The 20,952-nt window shown below is 42.3% G+C and overlaps 1 protein-coding gene across 1 annotated transcript; it reads right to left on the reverse strand.

Annotated features, from left to right (window-relative positions):
- Window position 1: 1 nt before the first annotated feature.
- On the reverse strand, window positions 2–20,595 carry LOC139688536 (LIRP-like). The gene is made up of 3 exons (XM_071586068.1): window positions 19,972–20,595; window positions 6,703–6,913; window positions 2–662 (listed from the first exon to the last, which is right to left on the reverse strand). Exons 2-3 carry the CDS (start codon window positions 6,911–6,913, stop codon window positions 454–456), a joined length of 420 nt encoding a protein of 139 aa, XP_071442169.1. The 5' UTR covers window positions 19,972–20,595; the 3' UTR covers window positions 2–453.
- Between the last annotated feature and the right edge of the window lie 357 nt (window positions 20,596–20,952).

The raw sequence follows: 20,952 nt of genomic DNA on the forward strand, positions 1-20,952 counted from the left end.
GAAATAAATTACACCCTTTGGTAACAAAAAAAGTCTGTGTTTATGACATTAATTTCACATCAAGACTTTACGAACATTGCCCCATTACTAATAATTAAAATCAAGATAACAATGTAAATGGCTAAATATAATGATGGGATATTCCATAATTCTTGCAAAATTATATCCTATACAACTCATTCACAACATCTTAATCACTCATGACAAGTACAGCATAAATTAATTTTCTAGTACTTCCACTTTACAAGGCCAATACATTGGCTGAGTAATCATCTATTTTCTTCTTCATTTGCATGTTTATTCTTCTTCGATGTTTCGCAAATTAGGGTCTTGAGCAGCATGTTGCCTTCCCATTAACACATTAAGCGTGCCACTCAAAATCACCATTCCCTTGTTTCCAGTGCTTGCATTTCCTAAGGACGGGGTGGAAGAATTGGCAGCAATAAAAATTATTTATCTTCGACCACAGTATGTAGCCATCTCGTGGAAGGTGCAGCTCTTGCGACAGCACTCATCATAGACTCCACGTGTCACTCTGCGAAAGGAGCCTGGCGCAAGGGGTGTTGCGCTGGCTTTTGGCCGGAAGGGAAACGTCAAGGCCTCCAAGTCAGAATTCTGCAGCCAGAACCCACTGTCACTGTCAGGGTCTGCATGCATGAACTCTGAAACATTGATTACATCGCATTAAAAGGTGACATCATGGATAAAAGCAACCTGAAATAGTGATCATCCCTCGTTCCTTAACACCTAGTGTTATTCGCACACGAGGGAAACATTTTGGAGACTGCTCCAGGTTAAAAATAGGAGAAACAGCCAAAATTATTGATGCTGATATCACTTAGTCATTCAAGTCTAGGAATGTAGGTGTTTTAGCAAGGTTTATTAAATAATGTCCATGAGAAAAACTTTGCATTTCACAATGGTTTAATGTGTTAATTCAATTAAATTACCTAACATGTTGGAAACACTATAATTACTGGTTGTATACGGTCTTTACATGGGCAATGATGGCCGTTCACAAGTGACCCTTCCCGGGAGCACACCAAAGCCTCTAGTGCCTTAACCTACCCGAGTTTCATACATTCAGAATCCACCAGTAATCAAGGAAAGAATTTATTCATTTTAAGACTTATAATTTTTATTAAATGTCTACTAATGGAAAAGTTAAAATCAATCGTTGGTGAAGCTATCACCCCTGGTACCCACCCAAGTACACTCGCTAATATTCTTTGAATATTCAAATACAGTGTTCACCCTCCTCCACTTTTTAAAGTTTTGACTGATTTCATTCAAACTAGGTAAAAACTGAGTTTTACACATTTTTAACTATTACCCAGAGAGACATATCAACACGAGGGTATCATAAACCTTCAATTATTACTTGAAAATAAAGGAGATGGAAACTTAATTTTTATTCGCTATTCTTAAGACATGTCTGAGTATCCACCATCTGGGGTAACACATTGCTCCCACTGTTTCTTGGCCTTTCAAAGGGCGTCGTTGCAGACCGCAGCAGATTGAGTCGAAAACCATTGTTCCATCTTTTGAATGACATAATTTGTGTTGTCAAATCTCTGACGTTGCAATGGTTTTTTGAGTTATGAGATGAAGCAAAAGTCCTTCGGTGCGACCTTGGGAGGATAGGGTGGATGTGGCGAAATTTCAAAGCCACTTCACTTTGATTACTCAACTGCACTTAGAGATGAGTGAGCGGGTGCATCGTCGTAAATAGACGGATGCCTTTGGTGATCATACGGCGCTGTTTATTTTTCACAGCATCATGCAATGTGTTCAGTAATAGGTGCAAATGATGCTCTGGCCCTTCTTCAGGTAGTCGGTTTGGAAAAATCCACGGCTGTCCCAAGAACAGACAGAATGACCTTCCCGGCACACTTCTATAGCACCTTAGCCTTCTTGGGGGGGAGATGGGTCGCTCTGCTTCCACTCCTTGCTCATCTCTTTGGTCTCTGGACCTAAAGAATCCAAGATCCACCAAGCGACCAAAAAAATCCTCCTCGTCTTTTTCCATGAGATTCAACATCTCCCTTGAGAGGTGCATGCTTCTGAAAAGGAGTCGGTAGTCATGGAACCCATCATGCTGGCACCTTTGACGGCTGCAGTTCTTCGTGAATAATCTTACCCTTATCCCTGTAACTAAAATCAGTCTCATTCATGATCATTTGAATGGTTGCTCCTTGGTCTATTCGAATCAAGTCCTTCACTTTCTTCACTGTGGCAACATCACCCTTGAGTGATGGTTCTTTCACTTCTTGGATTGTAGTCTATTCCTTTTCCATTTCATAACCGAGTCATATGCCAGGCTATCATTTCCATCCAACAGCCTCTGTTTCATTGCTAATTTGCTGGGCACTGTCACCTTTTAAATGAAGGAACTTAGTCATTACAAAAATCCTCTCCATACTGAGAGATATTTTACTCTATGGGCTCTTGGAACAAATTTAATCAAGATTTATAGATGTAATTAACAACATTCTGTTCGTGAGGATCAATTAATGTGCATAGTAATTTTTTCCAGGTATCTCAGTTATTTCTTAGTAATAATTACTTAAAAATGATACCCGAACATGTATACAAAAGAATATGCCTTATGTGGCGAAGTATTTCATTCTCGTCTTATTTGGTTTGCTTCAAAAGGAGACTCACCACATTGAATGGAGAACATTGCGGCAGTTGTGAGGCTGGTAGGATGAACATTAATGTATTATAAATTTTATATAAAGAATGTGTGACAGAAAATTAATATTGAAACCTATCAGATTTGAAAAGAGACATTTCAGGCGTGATATGGCAGAATATCATGATTAATTAAAAATAGCAATTTTCCACAAAAATAAAGTTTAATGCGACCGGTTTCAATGTTACTATATCATCATCATCGGAAACCTGATGATGATGTTGTAACATTGAAACCGGTCGCATTAAACTTTATTTTTGTGGAAAATTGCTATTTTTAATTAATCTATCAGATTTGGTATGAAATAATCAAAATTGCAAGGAACTTGAGTCCTATGTTTACTGTAACTTTACATGTCTTGAGGGAATACAAGATTATTATTAAAGTAGATTTTCGGTTATTAACTGTCTTCCAGGCTCAACTTTGTGGAAGTTCATGTTCATTAAATGAAGAACACAATCTATTTTTCCACTGAGAACAGTATAAAAATACGTAGTGTTCTTCATTTAATGAAGTGTCCTTTAATGAATTCTTGTTTCATGATCTCTATTTGAAAACCATGGGTAGGAGGAGTGACTGAGGATTATCTTCCTCAAATTACCTGCCACGACCATTTTCAGAGGCTTCTGTAGGTGTTAGCTCACCTTTGCATGGCTCCTTCATTTCCTATAACCCTCTGCAATATTTATTTGAGTTTCCCAACATCTGCAGTCAGTGCGTCACTTCACCTTTCAATCAAAGCTGCGAAATGGGCACACTGGTCAAGAAGGGGGAGGAGGTTGTCAGGGAAAGCCTCGACTCGAAGGAACAGAAATCTTATCAGTGATTTCCACGAGCCTTTTTGTTCTTAGAGTGACATCCCAGATCCTGAGCATTAAGCGATGGGCACATCCGTGTAAAACTTTGCAGGGAGTTGAAACGGGTGATGGTAAAAATGCCCAGTGTTTGGTTTTCTGGAAAGTGAAAGTCAGTGAGGGGAATTGGCAGGAAAATTTGGAAATATTTCCCTGGCAATGTAATGTCGGTGTGTCGATGTAAATTTTAAATATTACAAGCTGGATGGAGGGGACTCCGCTGAGGTTATTCTTATTTTCTCTTTTGTTCCTCACCATTGGATAATGCTCATTGCTGAGAGCTTTTGTCAGAGTCACCTTTTAGAAAGAAGGGTAGCGATTCCATAAAAAGGCATTTAAGCAGAGTTTGTGAAATGCTCTAATATGTAATATTAGCATGTACAAACTATTCTGAAACACCTGGTAATGCCCCTGAAAATTGCATATGCCTCCAAAATTGAAAAACACATTCCACCTGTCTAAATTATCCTTAATTACGACTAGTTCCTATGCAGGAGATGTCAAAATTGTGAAAGTTCTATTTCAAAACGGGTATCAATGTGATCAGTGGGATGGGAGAGGTTATAGGGGGAGGCAGGGATGCCCGGAGTGAACCGAAGGGCCTTCCACTGCCACTCATGACCACAAGAAAAAATAAATCTCAGATTCCATGGTATGCATATGTGGCAGTGCAAACTTGAGGGATTTCGCATTTAAATCCTGTAAGCCACCACATGGGAATTAGGAGAGGGAATTTTAAGTGACATCAGCGATGAGGGTAATTTTATCTAAAAGCATTACTTGGTGGCATTTTATAATGAAGTGAATCAGCACGTCGTTTCTTACGGTTGTGATTATCAATTGTTTGGTGAGTAATGCACTCCTTCTTTGACGTCATCTGGCAGTCTGTTTCCCCAGCTTTTTATTGTTGTGTTGCCTACCATGGTAATACAAGGCAAAAGCTGTATCCGAAATGGTGGTATTCATCTCATACAATTCATATTTATCTAGCAGATTATGCACGAAGACTTAAGTTATAAAGAGGGTGTCAAAATGTAAATGTATGCAGTTTTTTTCTAAAAACATATTAATATGATGATTTCGTAATGATTTTGAATGAAAGTGAGAGCTTTTCTCCGCTCATTATTTTGTTCGGGAATTAGACTCTTGCCAAGTGCTCTCTGGGTTTCAAGGCAATGCTCAACGAATGTAGCATAACATATGTCCCGAAATTCGTCATTTAAGTTTTTCCCCAGTTGGCATTTAAAAAAGCCACTGTTCGTCCTTGTAGCTGAGGATATATTTTGAATGTGTTCTTCCCATTTTGGTCCAAAATTGGTGTAAGCTTCAAGTATTTCACTTGGTCTGTTGCACTTTTACCTTCCCTTCAGAGTATATAGTGTGAAGGAGAATGGTTTTATTTTCTCATTAATGTGTCATTGCACTGGAGTCCTTTTTTTCAGTCAGAGAATCCACCCTTGACATTTAGCACTAAGATTATCGAGGTCTCTGGGAAGAGCCTCACCACCTGCTCTATTTCTTTCATCATAGAAGATAGCTTTTTCATTGGAAATCTTAAATTGATGGTTATTTTAGAATTTGTCATTCCTTCCTCCCCTACTATGTTTAGGTTATTGTTTTTTCCCAGTTGATTTTTAAGTTCCTATCCCTGAAGTGTTTTTGGCCAAATTGTTTTAAACAGTAAAGAAATAAGAAGCATTGCGTAAGATACAGAAGCTCTCATGAGTAGCTGGGAATTAATGACTGGGACGTTAAGTAAGGATATTAAGAAAACAAACTTAAGAAACCTTGATAAGGAGCATAGTTTTGTATGGCACAGAAAAATGGTCACTGATGCAGGATGATAGGCGTAGATTGTGGGCTTTTGAAATGTGGAGCAGGTGAAGTGGACAGAGAGGAACATAAATGAGGTAGGTGGTGCTTGGTATGGTGGGGGAGGAGATGGGATTGTTGGGAGAAATCTTGAGGAAACGGGAGCAATGGATGCAGAGTGTATTGATTGGTAATGAGATGTTGAAGAGTGATAGGGGGGCAAATAAAGAAGCGGCAGGAATGGAATAGGAATGCTGTATGGGATGAAGGGAAGAAGGAAATATACGGAATTGAGGTGGGGATTATTTTGAGGTTGGATTTTGCGTTGTTTTTTAAAGAGATACGAGAGAATTGTTGCTGTGCTGCTTGGTGGCTGGCACCCATTGAAAACATACCTTAACCAGTCGAGAACTGAGACTAAACGTATCCCAAAAGTGCCAACGTTGTAATTTATGTCTTGTTATGCCCCGATTGCATTGAATTCAAAGTGTGCCCTCTCACCAGGCCGGATGAGAAACCGCGAGCGTTTGGGGATATAATAGTGTGGTGCACAATTAAATAGACCCAGTGGGAAATGACTCTACCTTAAAATATGGTAATTAGCTCGTGTGCCATGGAAAAAAGACAGGAATTTGGCCGAGCTATCATTCCAGACACCCTGCACATTGACTGCGAGGGTCTTCCCAAAAGTAAGGTTTTCCAATTTTTAGAAATAAAGAGGAAAGTGTCAATTTGGGGCTGTATGGTGGGTGGGCGGATGATGAAGTCTCCTCGAAACTGTATCAAGAGGAGAGTGATGGTTTGATGCGTGACATGGGGGCGATCGCTGTCTTGAAGAAGGCTTGTGCCCCCTGCTCATAATCCTCTTCTCCAGTTCTGAGTTGCCCATCTGACATGATTAAGTGCCTCCCAATACCTGTCGGCGTGTATTCCGTACTGAAAGAAAATTCAGCCGGATGGCGCTTCAGCAACAATGAAGAGATGTGATTGCTTGGATGCAACTTTTCCTCAATGACATCCTGGTCAACTGGTATGGCATGTGAACTTACGAAATCTACCCCGGTGCCTACGAAAATTCATCAATTGAAATAAAAATTAAAAAAAAATGGAGAAAATTGGGGATTTTAAATGTGTATATTTTTTAGAAAATAACCTTTCTCTTTATTTCTAAGAAAAGGAGAAACCTTATTTTTGGGATAAAGTTAATGCCCTCCCAAGCAGAGGAAGTTAATTTCTACCCCATTTAGCAAAATATTTAATGCCCATTCCTCGTCATTATTTGAATGGCTAATCCTTGTTTTTGTTGGAAGGGTAAATTGGGGCCAATGGGTTGAAACATACCCGCTGGGATCAAGTCTCCACTTGACTTCTTGTGTATTGGGTTGTTGTAAACTCCATTACACACAACCTGAAGTGCGTTTGACAGATATCGCCCGCAGTATTTAGAACTGCTTCTCTTTTCCCCCATCGACTCCAACTGGCCACTGCAAATGTGTAGCAGGTGTAAACATAATACCGTCATTATGGCTACACGCGGAACCACGGAACACATCTGAGAAAAGAAAAGGAATTACTTTTTACAACTCATTAAAGATGTTTATGAGAAGGAAAACAAAGAAGAAATTAATCTCTCTTTAGAATTCTATGCACTGTAAACTAACGGAATGCCTTAGCATAACATATTGCAAAATGGGAGTAATTGTAATTGGAGCATGTAACATAGATAGACATTGTTTTTTTTTGGTCTAGACTTCCTTATTAACTTTACCCACACAAATGCTGATGCAAGATTGCCTTAATCCTAGTTGCTTTAATTCTAAATGGCATTTTTGCTGGTTACTTATGAATAATTTTTCTTATAATTATTTTACTATTCATATAATTGATTGCAGTTTCGTAGTTTATATTTTATGTATTCCTATCTTCTTATATTTAGTTTTTGCTTCTTGAAATCTCTTAATTTCTTGTTATACAAAATAGTTTCCAGTAGCTTAATAGCTCACCAAATCACATTACATTGATGATAAATTTTTAAAACTACTAAAGTAAACCCTTCAGGTGCCATCAAATAAATAAAATGAACACTTTCAATTTGATCAAGAATCAAAAAATTTTGAATTATAAGATTGACTGAATTGACAGATGAAAACAGTAAAAATTCCAAGCAACTTAATTTTGACGTACTATCAATAAAACTGTTGATTAATACATAGTACTCAAGTAGACGGCATAGTTACCTTATCTTCCAACAAAAGTAATTGTGGTTTCTGCATAAATTAAGAGGCTCCCTAAAAATTTAACTACATCAAATTTATCAGGAGTTTGAAAATGAGTTTATTAGTAATTCTAATGTACAATAAAAAATAAATTATTTAATAGACATGCCTATTTATTAAATGTGCAAGCAACAGATGCATTTTCTAGTCTCACAAAATGTGGGGTCTTGTTTCTCCATAGTTGCACCACTGAATGGTATGAACACTCCTGAAGTGCTGGGCATGGAAGATATTCAGACTATGAAATAGAACAACTCTTTATTACCACAACATCAAAGAACTCCTTAAGCAGTGAAATTAATGATGGTTTAATGGATAATATTATGAATGTGAAGTAACTGCAGATGATTTCCTGGGTCTGATTGACCACGGTAAATTCTGGAAAAAAATGCAAGTAAAATTGAGAGGAGGATATTAGATTAAGATGACTGATTAAGTATGTTTTCATATGTAAAAAGTGAAAATGGTAACTGTTCCAAGTCCTTGGAATTCCATTTCATGATACAAACAGAAGAAGGTAGTTTAGCGGAAGCAGCTACTTAGGTGAAGATAAGACTCTGTTTAGAAATAAGGGAAAACACATCAGGTGAATAGAGCATTATTAGATAGGTGTACATAGACTTGTCAAAGTATATTTGTTGTTTGTAAAATAATTACAAGCCTCAAAATGATTAAACAAATCACATGAAAATATTAAGGAATACAAGGAGATAGAAGATTGTACGATTGAAAATATCCACATAAAAATTGATCATGTGAAAAAGCAATATTCCAAGGCGTGCTGTTGTGGTTGCTGGCAAGATTATGTTTAGATAATCTCTTGTCAGGTGAAAATTGCAAGAGTATTGATGAATTAATCTGCTCTTCCGTACTTTGAAACAGATTTTTTAGGTATAATTGGGAAATAGGATAGAGGTCCCTGGTGGCTTCCCCTGTTCCGTAAGGTGCATTGACCGGTTTTTTCTTCCTGTGAGAGTGGTAACTTCAGGCAGGTAATAATGAAAATTCGATAGGTTCTGAAAGAGTATGTTCCACAGGGGATAAGTAATATTTGTGAGATGCGAGTGTATTGTGGCCCAAGGGTGGTTCATGGATACCATAAGTGGGGAGCAAAGGTCGTGACCTGCTCCCACTTCTACCCATATGTCTAATCGGGATAATTTAGATGCCGTATCAGATTCATAATTGTTAATTTTCTAACCAAGTTCGTCCAGGAAAAGTTGCAAGAAGAAAATACATGAAGAATTGGCAGGAAAGGGAACGTTATGATTTCAGTGAGGAAGTACTTCTCGTCCATTGCCCATTATCTGCCACACTGGGTTTCAATCCATCGCTACACTTTTAGTTGATTTCTTCCCTACGACTATAGTTTTTTCTTCCCCGGAAGCGAGCACTCGACCTTCCTCTCCCAAGTTCTGGAGCCGGTTGGCCGTATTCAGTGAATCTCGGTTCTTTGTGTGGGATTGAGAATCATTCGCAGAGCGCCCGCCTCCTTCCTTCTCCTTCAACGAATTGATGGAAGATTGAGGGTCAAGACGAACGTCTATGGAGACGCCGGCGGGGGCGGACACGCGCTGGACCCATCCTCTCCCCCCATACGTGGTGGAAATAGATGGGGTGGGGGGTCGAGTGATTGGGGTTGTATTAGAAGGGCGCGACCGGCGGAAGACTAACTCAAGAGAAGGGAAAAGAATGTAACATATTGATTGCGTCTGGGATCTAGAATGGGGGAGGTAGTCCTCCTCCAGCGGACTCATCCCCCCTCGGCGGCGACGCCCGTGTCAACCTCGCCCCCTCGCCATACATCCTCCTCGTCGGAGAGGGAAGAAGAGAAGGTGGGCACTGCGAACCCGACGAGAGGAGGTTTCATCAAAGCGCGCGTTTGGGAATTCTCGGGCCTCTTTCGACCCCTATGGCCCCGTGGTACGATCATCCCAGTCGATACTTTCACCCCAGCGTTGGGAACCTCGCCTTCGGATGAGTTTCATTTTCAAGGGTTGCTCAATCATGTTCACTACGCAATTTAATTTATTTTTGCGTCATACAAAGATCAAAGGTAGGTATTAGATTGGTCTCAGTAGCTAACGCAATGGTTCATCCAACTTAACTCGGCTGGACTCATTAGTAGCGTCTTGTAAAGATCTTTTTAATTACTCTTGAATCATTCTTCGCGTTCCTTAAAATCTCACCGCTTGCTTCCTATTATTATTTTTTTCTTCCTCTACCTCGCTCGTGTGACATATGTGCCTTCAACTGTATCTTCATTGCCTCTTCAACAGCTCTTCGTTGCCTCTCGATATTCCTTCTATTCACTCCTTTCTCCCTCTTCATTTCCCCAAACCTTCTCTCTCCTCCCATATCTAAGAGTTCTTCGTTAGGCTTCTTCCGAATCGATCGAAATTATTCCCGTTCGGTAACCGTAGATTAACGCCAGACTGGTGGGTCATCGCATTACATACATACATACTTCGAGTAGTTCAAACTCCTCTCTCGCTTCCCCAGTTCAGAAACCGCTCCGATAAGCTAGAGCTGAGAGAGATTTCAATATTTATGTCATTAACATACTTTTTCTAATCGACTAGACATTTAAGAAGCCAATGGTATTGGATGAAAAATCTCAAGTTGACAGTTGGCACGACGTCGTGGGCGATATAGCCGATACAATAATAATTTTGCAGTTACGGTGGATACACTTAGAGAAGAGAAAGTGATAAGGCAACATTCCAAGTGCCCACAGGTAGACGATGTCCGTATACTGTTCGGCGATGTCGATGAACGATATTGGTCGGATTACTCCATTTACTCAACATTGTTTATAATGTAGCCATAGTTGCGATAATTGTCTTCCATTCGATATAATGTTGCTACCTCGATACTTTTTGTGCATCGCTGGTTTATTAGAAAATGAATATCCCCATCCCTAAGAATAACTTCAAATTATAAGTTTTTACCATTTAACATTATTGTTTTTCTTATTACACTATGGATGCTACCAAAAGCACGCCATTGGAACTAGAAGGGGAAAGTGGCATTAAGGTTGAACGATATGTTAGTAACGGGGAAGCAGTGAATGCTGAGATATACTATATTTCTTGGCATTGAGCTCCGTTTCCGAAGGATAAAATTTTTAATCGCTCAGTATTGTCCATTCCTTGGGATTTCTTTGTTATTCCTGGGGAATAATTTCAAAGCACTAACCCAATTCCATCCATCCTCGTTCCGGGAATTGGAGGAAACTGCGATCGATGACAAACTAACTAGTAGTAAAATACAATCGAAATTCTGAGATGAAGAATCAAAATGCCACCAGGAGTGCCTAAGACGACCATCAGTCCCAATTAAAATAAACCCACCGTTTATGATATGTTTTGCGTAGGTATGGTGATAAATGCCGTATTTTCAACTCACCGAGACGAATTCGAAGGATGTGGAGTGCATTGTCTCGATGACATGCTGCAACTGAGGCTTCGAGTCAGAGGTGATATTAAAATTGCTAATTTAGGGTTAACTGACGTAATAGTTAATTCTTCGGATTATCTTTCTCCGCAGCGAAATTCGCGAACATAATTTTATTAAGTATGAAACTTATTTAAAATGCATAATAATAATAATAATATAATACTATGCAACTAGGCTTAAATAATAGGGGTGTAAAGCTTCAGTTGAAATGTTATCCCTTGCATTTCAGGTTCAATCAGGATCCTTTTTTTAAGTGCGTGTGGTCTCCCGATCGAGTATAATTTTCTAATGAACACAGCAGGACCACTACAATATGTTCTGGTCTCCCAAGGGTTAGACTCTGTTATGTTCCGAAGTCCGCAAGTTAACCACCCTTGGAACTTACCCTGCGGTAAATCATTGCTTCATCTCCAATTCCTTCGCGCTATCCGAAATGCCTATTCTTTTCAAATGCGAAATAGATTAAAAATGTATGAATAAGTCAAAAGCACGTTGATCGATGATATGCATGTATTCAGGAAGAGATCGCTCAGGATAAATTTCACATATTAACTGCGAGACGAAATTAAGCGTCCCGAAATTAAGTCATCATCCATTTTCATGCCACCCATCGTCGAGGGTAAAAACTCGTGAAGGATAAGCGGGCAATCTAGGACAAGCCTGTAATGAAAAAATGTTAGTTTTCACCTCGTCTCGACACTACACAAGTATTTTTTTACTTTAACAATCTTCCACATTGACGCCATGAATGTTCATTCCTAGTTTTCTTGGATACAAGAAAATATTAGTCTCTTATGTTAGCAAATTCTTTGTGAAATTTGTTGTAAAGAAGCACAACGCCTGTTTCGGGGTTGCTTTGCAGAAACTTGGGTGTATCTCGATCGATTCGCAGGAAGAAGTGACGAAACCGACGGAGCACCCACTTCAGATATGTGTGTAATTATTCTGATGTCGTAATGAACAGAGCGACTTCGGTTCGACCATGAGAAAGCTTCCGAAAATCGGGACTTTCCGGATTAAGCATCGGACATTTTTGGCAAACTTAAAATTTATTTCACTTCCCTGACAATTGGTATGGGGAAGGTTTTTTTTTGCTTGCTACGTAAATGCGAATTTGAAATTTTTAGGATGCGGCTTCAAAATGGGAGAGTGGAAAATTTCCACTTCCTTGGATTTTAATTACTGCATCCAATCCGGCATGCATATACGTAGATATGAAAATGCGATCAGGCTTAATTCCAAACGAACATTTTCAAAATAAAACTGAAATCTGAAGCGACGATTGTAACGTTTTTAACGAAGGGATTATGCGTATCACAGTGATGTTCGTCGATTTGAACAATGGTGTTTACCACCTTAGACCTTTGGTTTATGGTTTCTGAAGAACTGTTAAAATATATGAAGTCAAGCATAATCAATGATCAGATTCCGTCTCATGACGAATACGTGCTAAATGTTTTCAACTTTTATTTGAACAATCTAAATAAATTGCCGAATTGCTCGCATCAAGCCCTCTTCCTAAAATCTCGGCATGCGAATCAAGAGCCCATCATTCTATAATCTTCTCATTTGCGCTGTCAGTGAAATCACTGTCCGCGCCACAGTCATCGATCCGCAAAGGCTTCCGTCCGTAAGAGAGCTGCAAAAGGAGGAGGGGTGAGAGAGAGGGTGGGAGAGGGAGGGGGGCAGTTAGGGAGGCTCACTTGAGCGGTCGGCGCTTTGTTGAACCGCCGGCGTGAGGGCCCTCCCAACCCCCGATGCGAAATCTAGGAAGGGCGCCATCCCCCGGGGGGCGGGGTCAGCCGAGAGATGCTAATTGCCAGTGGCGCCTCCCTTTGACCGGAGAGCCAGTCCTCCACTCTGATGGGCTTACCCTTGAATGGCATTTCGTCTACATATTTATTCCTCTCTCATGGCAATTTATACTGCCAGGCGGCTCGAAAGGAGTCTCCATTGTCCACCTGTGAGGGCGCTCGGCTATCTGTGAGTCAGCAAATTCACAGCCGAGGTCAAACTCGGTTGTAACGAGGTGAAAGGGTCCGAATAACATTGCTTGCAAAAAACGTAACATATGGCAATATGTTCCATGAACTGTCTCTCACTTCTCTCTCTCTCTCTCTCTCTCTCTCTCTCTCTCTCTCTCTCTCTCTCTCTCTCTCTCTCTCTTTCACACACACAGACATACAGCTCACGAAAAATATTTATAAAACAACTAGCTAAATTATGAACTTCGTTCTTAATTCACTGAGGATTTCGACTGATAGTATCTTCGAAATGTTTGGTAATTTCTGTTTTAAGGAGAAATTGAAAGGAGACAGGGAAGGGAAACTTCAATCAGGGATTGTTCAATAATTTATCATAGCCTCTGGGTAACGGTAGTTCATTCTTTGTAAGTTCGTCTGCCATAATATTTGCTCGTTTTTTTCGTAAAACTATTTCAAAGATAGTTTTAACCGTGACATGTTGCTCACGAAATGGATGATATCTAACCAACTCTTCACTGTGTGCTCGCAGTAGCCAAGATATCATTACAATTATGCTTCGTGTAGAGTTCGATTGTACTCGTGCTCTAGGAGCGGATGGGAATGGAGCTCACGGAGAAGTTTGTATTGATTTTTTAATGAACTATCTCATTTCTGAAGATGCCATGTTAAAGATAGGAGTCTTTATACAACACTACGCAGCGTGATCGTTTTTTTGCAACCATCAAAAACCTACCCTGGATGGGAAGATAACATTTGATAAGAAATTACTTCAATCACTGATTTACCGGAATGAAATGCTGCACTTTTAACCCGACGGCCAATGAGAGGATTCGGAGGTGACAATGGAAGGAATTCCGCGGCGACGTGAGGATATGATGACGGGCATGGGAGCAACGCGATATGCCGTGGAGAGAGTGTTGCTCAATCGATCGAGAGGGGGGGGGAGGGCCTTTTTTCAGGGGCCCTTGCGTCATATTATCCGTTGCACCCGAGGGTCGCGGCGGTATAGCGTGGAGGAGTCGTGGAAGGAGATTCTCGTCTCCCTCAACGGCCTTCCTCTCGCTCTCACCCGGGAGAGAATCCATCCAATGGGCCATAGCCGCTCGCCATTGATGTTAGTCGAACCCGAACAAGTCGGTTCCCCACTCTTGGCTATTGACTATGGAGGACCTTGAAACGCAAAGCTCGCGCGCGCGCGAATTCGGCGTATTTTAAACGACGTTTGCGCGATGAAATTATTCTGAAGGCTTCCGCCAAGGGAATTCAATGAATGTTTCACTCTTCTTCCGGGAGTCTAAGTCGCGCAAGTTGTTTGGGTGGTTCCTTTCAGTCCTGGAGGTTCACCTCGACTTGAAGACGCCTCCGGGAAAGAGGAGGGAGGCGTCGCCCAAGCAACTTACGCTTTCGGAAGAAGAGTGAAACGTTCATGAACCTTTGATTAACGCAAAGTTCAAAGCGCGATAGTATGCATTGCCATTAAATGAACGTACGCACGCCGTTGAAACGTCAGAAACGTTGTCATGCAGGGTCATATTCTGGTCAAAATATCTGGTATGTATTCACCCACTGCCACACACCCTAGCGGTGGCTTGCAGGGTATTAAAATATCTAAAAAAAATACGGTGAGGGACCGCTCATCTCCCATTATTATTTATTATTATCCACATTCGTTGCCCTCGTGTAATATTGAATACGCCTTGAGCATTGATAGATCATGCATAGTTTATTTTTAGAACCAAAGCACCAAGAGTGCCATCCTGTATATTAATGCTGCTGCAAACGAACAGAAGGCGACTAATGGCTATTGGAGTGGAGTGGAATTCTCCGGATACACGAAGATTACTTGTACGACTTCAATTACTGTGAAAGAAGCCAATCGTACGAATGTAGTGCCGAAACCAAACATACTTATAACCCAGTATTATTACAATGAAAATGGACTGCCGTTAAACTTAAGACATTTGGAAACACTGGGTTTCCACTCGGTTGCTAAGAAAGCCTGGCGGAAGTGCCGCCGATCGGGGAAGGGGGCGGTCCAAACCGAACGCCAGGGCTTTGGTATGCCTGGTTTAAGTACCAGTCTCTCTAAGGCCTCTTTCAAATGGGGGTACTTGAAGTGTATAAAACAAACTTGAGATTTAATAAGCTCCTCGAGTGTTATCGAGCACGTATTGTGTCAGTGCTAATGTTAAATTGAGGGAGGTCAGTTAGGCAAATGAATCCTCCCGTTCCATTCGAGGTCATCAGCTCGTGCGCTGTCGCCGATCAGTGGATAGCACTTCTTGCTGCTTCCTTCATTCGCATGCGACGTTCCCTTCTCCGCTCTCGACCCTACCCGAATGATTTTTCACGATTTGCACTCGAGAGAAATGACACGAAAGCCTCCCGTGGTCGGGTAAACCTCTGGTCTTCTAATGCCTCGCAGAAATATTAAATCGGTAGGCTCAGTTTTTGCATGAAATACAATTCTGATGGCCTTTTTTATGACGAATTACGGCTGTACTGATGACAAAATATTTTTGACAGGTAGAAAATTAATTATTCAAATAAACTGCATAACAAATTTGGAAAGCGATTAGATTTCTTCGGGAAAAGATGAAATTTAGACCCAATTTTCTACGTGATAGAGAGCACCCGCCTTCGAAATGCCCGCTTCGTATCGCGTATCCGCCACCCCTTGCATTTCCCTCTATCTCTCTCCGTCGAGAGAATCTCTCACTCGCATCAAAACACCCGAGAGTCGGGCGTTAACCCCAACGAGCGATCTGGGAGGAGGGAGAAGACAAAAAGGAAAATAAAAACATTCCGAAGCATTCGCTCATTCATTTCACTCTCCCCACCCCTTCTTCCTCCTCCCTCTCGTTCCCCACCCCCGCCTTTCGTCTCCGGCCCCTCGTAACCGATCCGCTCACTCCCCCGAACTCCTCAATCCCTCAACGGCCGTCCTCATGGATACCGTCGACGCGGGAGCCAAGTGCTCCTAGTCGAAGGATAGAGAGCATGGCGCACGGATAAAGTGTAGCGGTGGCATCATGGGGTCATAATGACTAGCGAACTATCAAAATCTACACCATTGACACCGCGAAGTTTCCTCACGCTACATACCACATAATGCCGCACATTCAAGGCTTGTATAAAAGTATGGGTAATGATTTTTCCTGACGTGTGCGTAAAGTGTTGACTTCAGACGGTCAGTGAAGGGTGCGCATGATCGCAGATCGTATATTGGCATTGATACAAGATGAAAGAGTGCAGCATTATTACTGAAAATTTGGCGATGAAAAAGATCTGCGCGAACCTCGTCCCGAAGGTCTTCGGATGGAAGACCAAGAAAAGCAGAGTCGAGTGTCTGCTTGTGAAGACTTTATGCAACGACATCGCGACGATTCCCCAACCTCCTCCCGCCAAGTCCCGACTTGGCACCAGCAGACTAATTGCTATTCCCAAAAGTGAAATCCTCGCTCAAAGGACATCACCATGGGGCTATGAAGTCCGTCAGAGAAGGTTGCACGCGTACCTTTAAGGACCTTCCGGAATCCGCCTACCAGGGAGCCTTCGAGTCGCAGAAAAGCCACAAGGGCAAAAGTGTGACGACTCTCAAGGGATGTACATTGAAGAATTTTAAGGCATTGTATCAAAATATGAAATAACTCTATTTTCCGAAACTTTCCTTGATACAAACCATGTATCCCTAAGAGATTGGACCCACCTTGAGGAATTGCTTGGTTAGAAACTTAAAATTAAGAAAAAATTGAAGGTAACAGCCCGCGAGGAAAACCAGGAGACAAGTACACAGGACAAATTAAGGAGGAAGTAAAACAGATGCTATCAGGGAGTGAACAAATTAACCCTGAATAGAGAAAAATTGAGGCCTACGACATATCAATCTTAGGTTAGGAATACTGATGACGATTTTGATCCCTAATAGGTTTTCATATACATTTATTGAATAATTGATGACTAATTTTCCTCAGTAAGCACCTGGCCTGATGGAGAGAGAATATTTTGGTCAATTACTTACTGACTGTGACATTGTTGCGTCGAAACCGGTTATTCACTAAGCGTGGCCGTGATAACAGTTCCTCAAAATTCCCCAGAAGTCGTGGGGTAGGTACATTTCGTCTTTTCAATTGGTTTTTGCTCATGAAAACAACATATTTTGGCCATTACCGTCCAAAGTTTCCCTAAGTTAGCTTTTTCATGACAATGCCTAGCTTCCTAAAACACGTTCCTTGCCGAAAAATGGTTTCACGGAATATTATTTGCTAGATAACTCTGCAGCTAGGGTTTCTCTGTCAGATATTTTTAATTTGAAAAGTTATTTGTTCATATAAAATGCCACTGTCATCGCAGAAGATTATATTAAGAATAGTGCAATTCATGGGAACTGGCACGCGTAAACGAAACCCTATCATTGGCTTCGGACAAGCCTATTCAGAGTGGAGTGAAGGTGATGCAGAAGGGTCATCACATCGCTCAGTCCTAGACAATCATGAGCTGATAGTCCGCATTTTGTCTAACCTCTCGGAGATTTTTGTCATCCATTTAAAACTCCATTTATTTGGTTTGGACTTGCTGGTACACATTTGCAGTGCAGATGGGAGGAAATGAGGTGACGGGCGACAGTTGAATTGAACATCCCGATGCCAGCATATTTAATATTTTTTAAAATGTAGAGAGGAGGAATAATAAGATGCAAATTATTTTGTTTCTAATCTGAAATTTAAATCAGCCTCCCATGTCACCGTTGCAGCGCGGCCATCGAACCCAGGGTTATGAAATTAGGAGCGCCGAAGATGGGGAAACGAAGCGACGCAGGGCAAGAGCACACGCCCTAACCTCGCTCGGGAAGTAAACGCCCCGACTGATCTTTTCTCTTCCTTCGTGAGTGAAGGGAGTCGCGGCATCGCTCAGCTCAGAGCCACACGATTCGGCAAGGGGAGAGGCGGATCCAAGGGATGGCGGCTCCGTTGTTATGGCACGTGGCTCACGGGGACGAAAATGAAGACCCTACACATTCCCTCAGTTTCAATGAGGTCTGATTCTGAACGCTCCAGGCCAGGATTAAAGAGGGCCCCGCTTTCTAAATTTCAAAGGGAAAGCTTTCTAAATTTCAAAATAAATTATCGTTGGAGACATTTATACAGTGCTACAACGTCCCAACCATGTTTTAGGTAACAAAGTGCATAACTTTTTTCCTTCTTCAACGCAGCATGTGCTCATGTTTTTCAGTAACATGAATTGAAGCATTGCGAAAATGGCGCGCATTTATGTCGCGAGAAAAAAGTGAACACACAGTCTAATATTCTTAGACTATTTTGATATTTCTTATCTAACCTAATAAATCGTAGGACCTGCGAAGTTACTGGCAATGGGAGTACCCATAAAACCTGCAGTATTTACAGTTAACCTTTACAGCACTCCATCAATCAATTTTGACATATTTTCCATCATGCCACAACAAGGAAACCAAAACCTAGTGGCACCCCGGACCGATTTCCAGCATTCTTAAGAAGTTTATAACCGATCTTATGGAACCATCTTGAATGTCAGTCCTGCCCGCGCCAAGTAACTTGTAGATATATGCAGTGTACGAACACATCAGATAATTATTGATTCACAATAAAAAACGATTACTCTTGGATGTATTTTTAGTTTAATAGATTTACATATGCACGCGTCAGCTAACATTTCATTGGATAGAGGGCGGTTTCACACGGGTCAATACGGTATAATCCATTAAGTTCAGGGGTACAGAAACATTTAGCGGAAGACGGAGAAGGGGGAGGTCAGGGGCCGAAAAGCGCAAAGAGAGAGGAGTTAGTCGCGGAGATTTGCCGGTGAAAGGACGAAGTGTCAGAACTCGAAGCTATCCCTAATGGATGAAAATTTGGGACTGGTGAAATTCGGGCTACGTACAAAGGCGTTTATAGAGGAGGGAAATAGAAATATACTTTAGTGATCGCATCTTATTTATGTAATATAATTCCCTAATTTTCTAAAAATATTAATGGGCGCCTATAACCAAAATACAGTCCTACAACGCGCCGTAAAAACAGGCTGTAACCAACCATTAAAATGACAGAAGGTTGACTAATGAGAGGTGTGGACTTGGCTCAACTCTGGCGAAGCCCCAAGGTATAAGGAATTGAGATATTCAGGTTAGGCGAGGGTAAGTCCCCTTCGCCGTGCCGCCTTCGATTCCCCAGGATATTGAGGTACCCAACACGGCACGTGAAAGTCCAGAAGCATCGCCCGGATGTGAACCCAGGACCCTCCGCTCACTAGGCAAACGCTAGACTATTGGATTTATTTGTGTAAATTTGGCACTGTGAGATGAAAGCAATCGTTAATAGCCCTTACCTAAAGTATATCGCTAAATAAATGAAAAATATTGCCAACACTGAATTTAACATGTTTTTCTAAGTTACTTTAACCCGAAAAATTTACAGTTTATTGAATAAAATGAGGTTACAGTAAAAAGTCAGATTCCAAATTAAACACGAGCATATTTTTCCCGCGGAAATTTACTTTTCGTGTTCGTCCACGAAGTATGTTTCCTATAAATTTTTCCTTTGCCCTATGCCAAATGTATATAAAATTATATATGTACAATAAAGCAATTGGAAACCATTCCAATGTGGAAGCTTCCGGCGATTCAGAAGTTTTGGACGGCTCTTGAGTTCGCTCCCCCCTCCCAAAGTGACGGTGCCGATTCCATGCCATTTCCTGATAACCGAACTGGACGATAGGGTCGCCCAGGACATGGCCCCAATTCAGGGCAACCCCCCATGGGTTTGGGACACAGTTAATTCCTCTCAGGAATGGCGGAACCTATACCATGGGCCGGCCAAGCGTGTCTCCTCTCGTAAGGAGCGAACGAGACTTACGGTTGCGGGCCGTACTCCTCCTTCGCCGATGCTCCGTCCACCGCCGGCGGGCCGCACGGGGTGCGTACCTCTCTTCTGGCCTCCTCTCGGTCGGATGCGCGCCGTGCAGTCGCACTGGGTCGCAGTGGAGGGTTGCGGCGCCGAGAGGGTTTCCCGCCCTTTCCTAGGAGCTCTCCCGGGGCGCCTCCGCTCTCCTCGTGCCCCGGCGTTGTTGTGTCGATCGCGCCTTCTTCGGGGGCCCGGCCACACTCGCAGCCATCAATTACTGCAGTCGGACGTCCGGAGTGATCGCCGCTCACTTCTCGAAGGAGATGAATGAAAGCACTCGGAGAGAAATGTATCCGTTCCGCTCCCTCCCTACCGTCTCACGGTTTGCGTCTTCCGCAGCGTCCGTTTCTACGACGAACCCCTGCCCTTCTCTCTCTCGACGGACAGACCCGCGAGCGATGGACCTCCTCCTGTTGGTATTCTCGAGGTTAGCGGGCCCACCCCGTCCGTGTCTTCTCATTCAACGCGAGCGGGTGGTGTGCTGCGCGGTCTCCTCCTTCCTCCGCGTGTTCCGCCACAGTGCCGCTCCTCTCTGCGTCGGGGGTGCGGCGGCTGCCTCTCGCGTCCTGTCGAGAGTCCGGTGGAAGACTGCACAGCTGTGCGGACCGCCTCCGAGAGGCCCCCGAGAAAAGGTGGAGGGGGCGGGGAGAGGCTTAGTGTGGGGGGAGGGAGGGGAGGGCACGGGGAATGGGCAAAGGGGGGATGGTTGGTTGCCCGAGCAACGAGAGCGATCCCTCGAGTGTGCGTGCGTGCGTGCGTGCATCTGCTTGGGGCACGAGGGCGCCTGTCCCTCTTCCGCCCCTCTGCCCTCTTCCCCCTCCCCGCCCCTTCCTTGCCTTAAGCCTCTTGGGCACCACGCGGGATTATCAAAAAATAACATTTGGACCGACTGTTAGGGAAAATATATCGTTGATTCATCATTTATCTTCTTCG

The sequence above is a fragment of the Hetaerina americana genome, unplaced genomic scaffold, assembly GCF_022747635.1.
Source record: "Hetaerina americana unplaced genomic scaffold, ioHetAmer1.1.p SCAF_20, whole genome shotgun sequence".
Classification (NCBI taxonomy): Eukaryota; Metazoa; Arthropoda; class Insecta; order Odonata; family Calopterygidae; genus Hetaerina; species Hetaerina americana.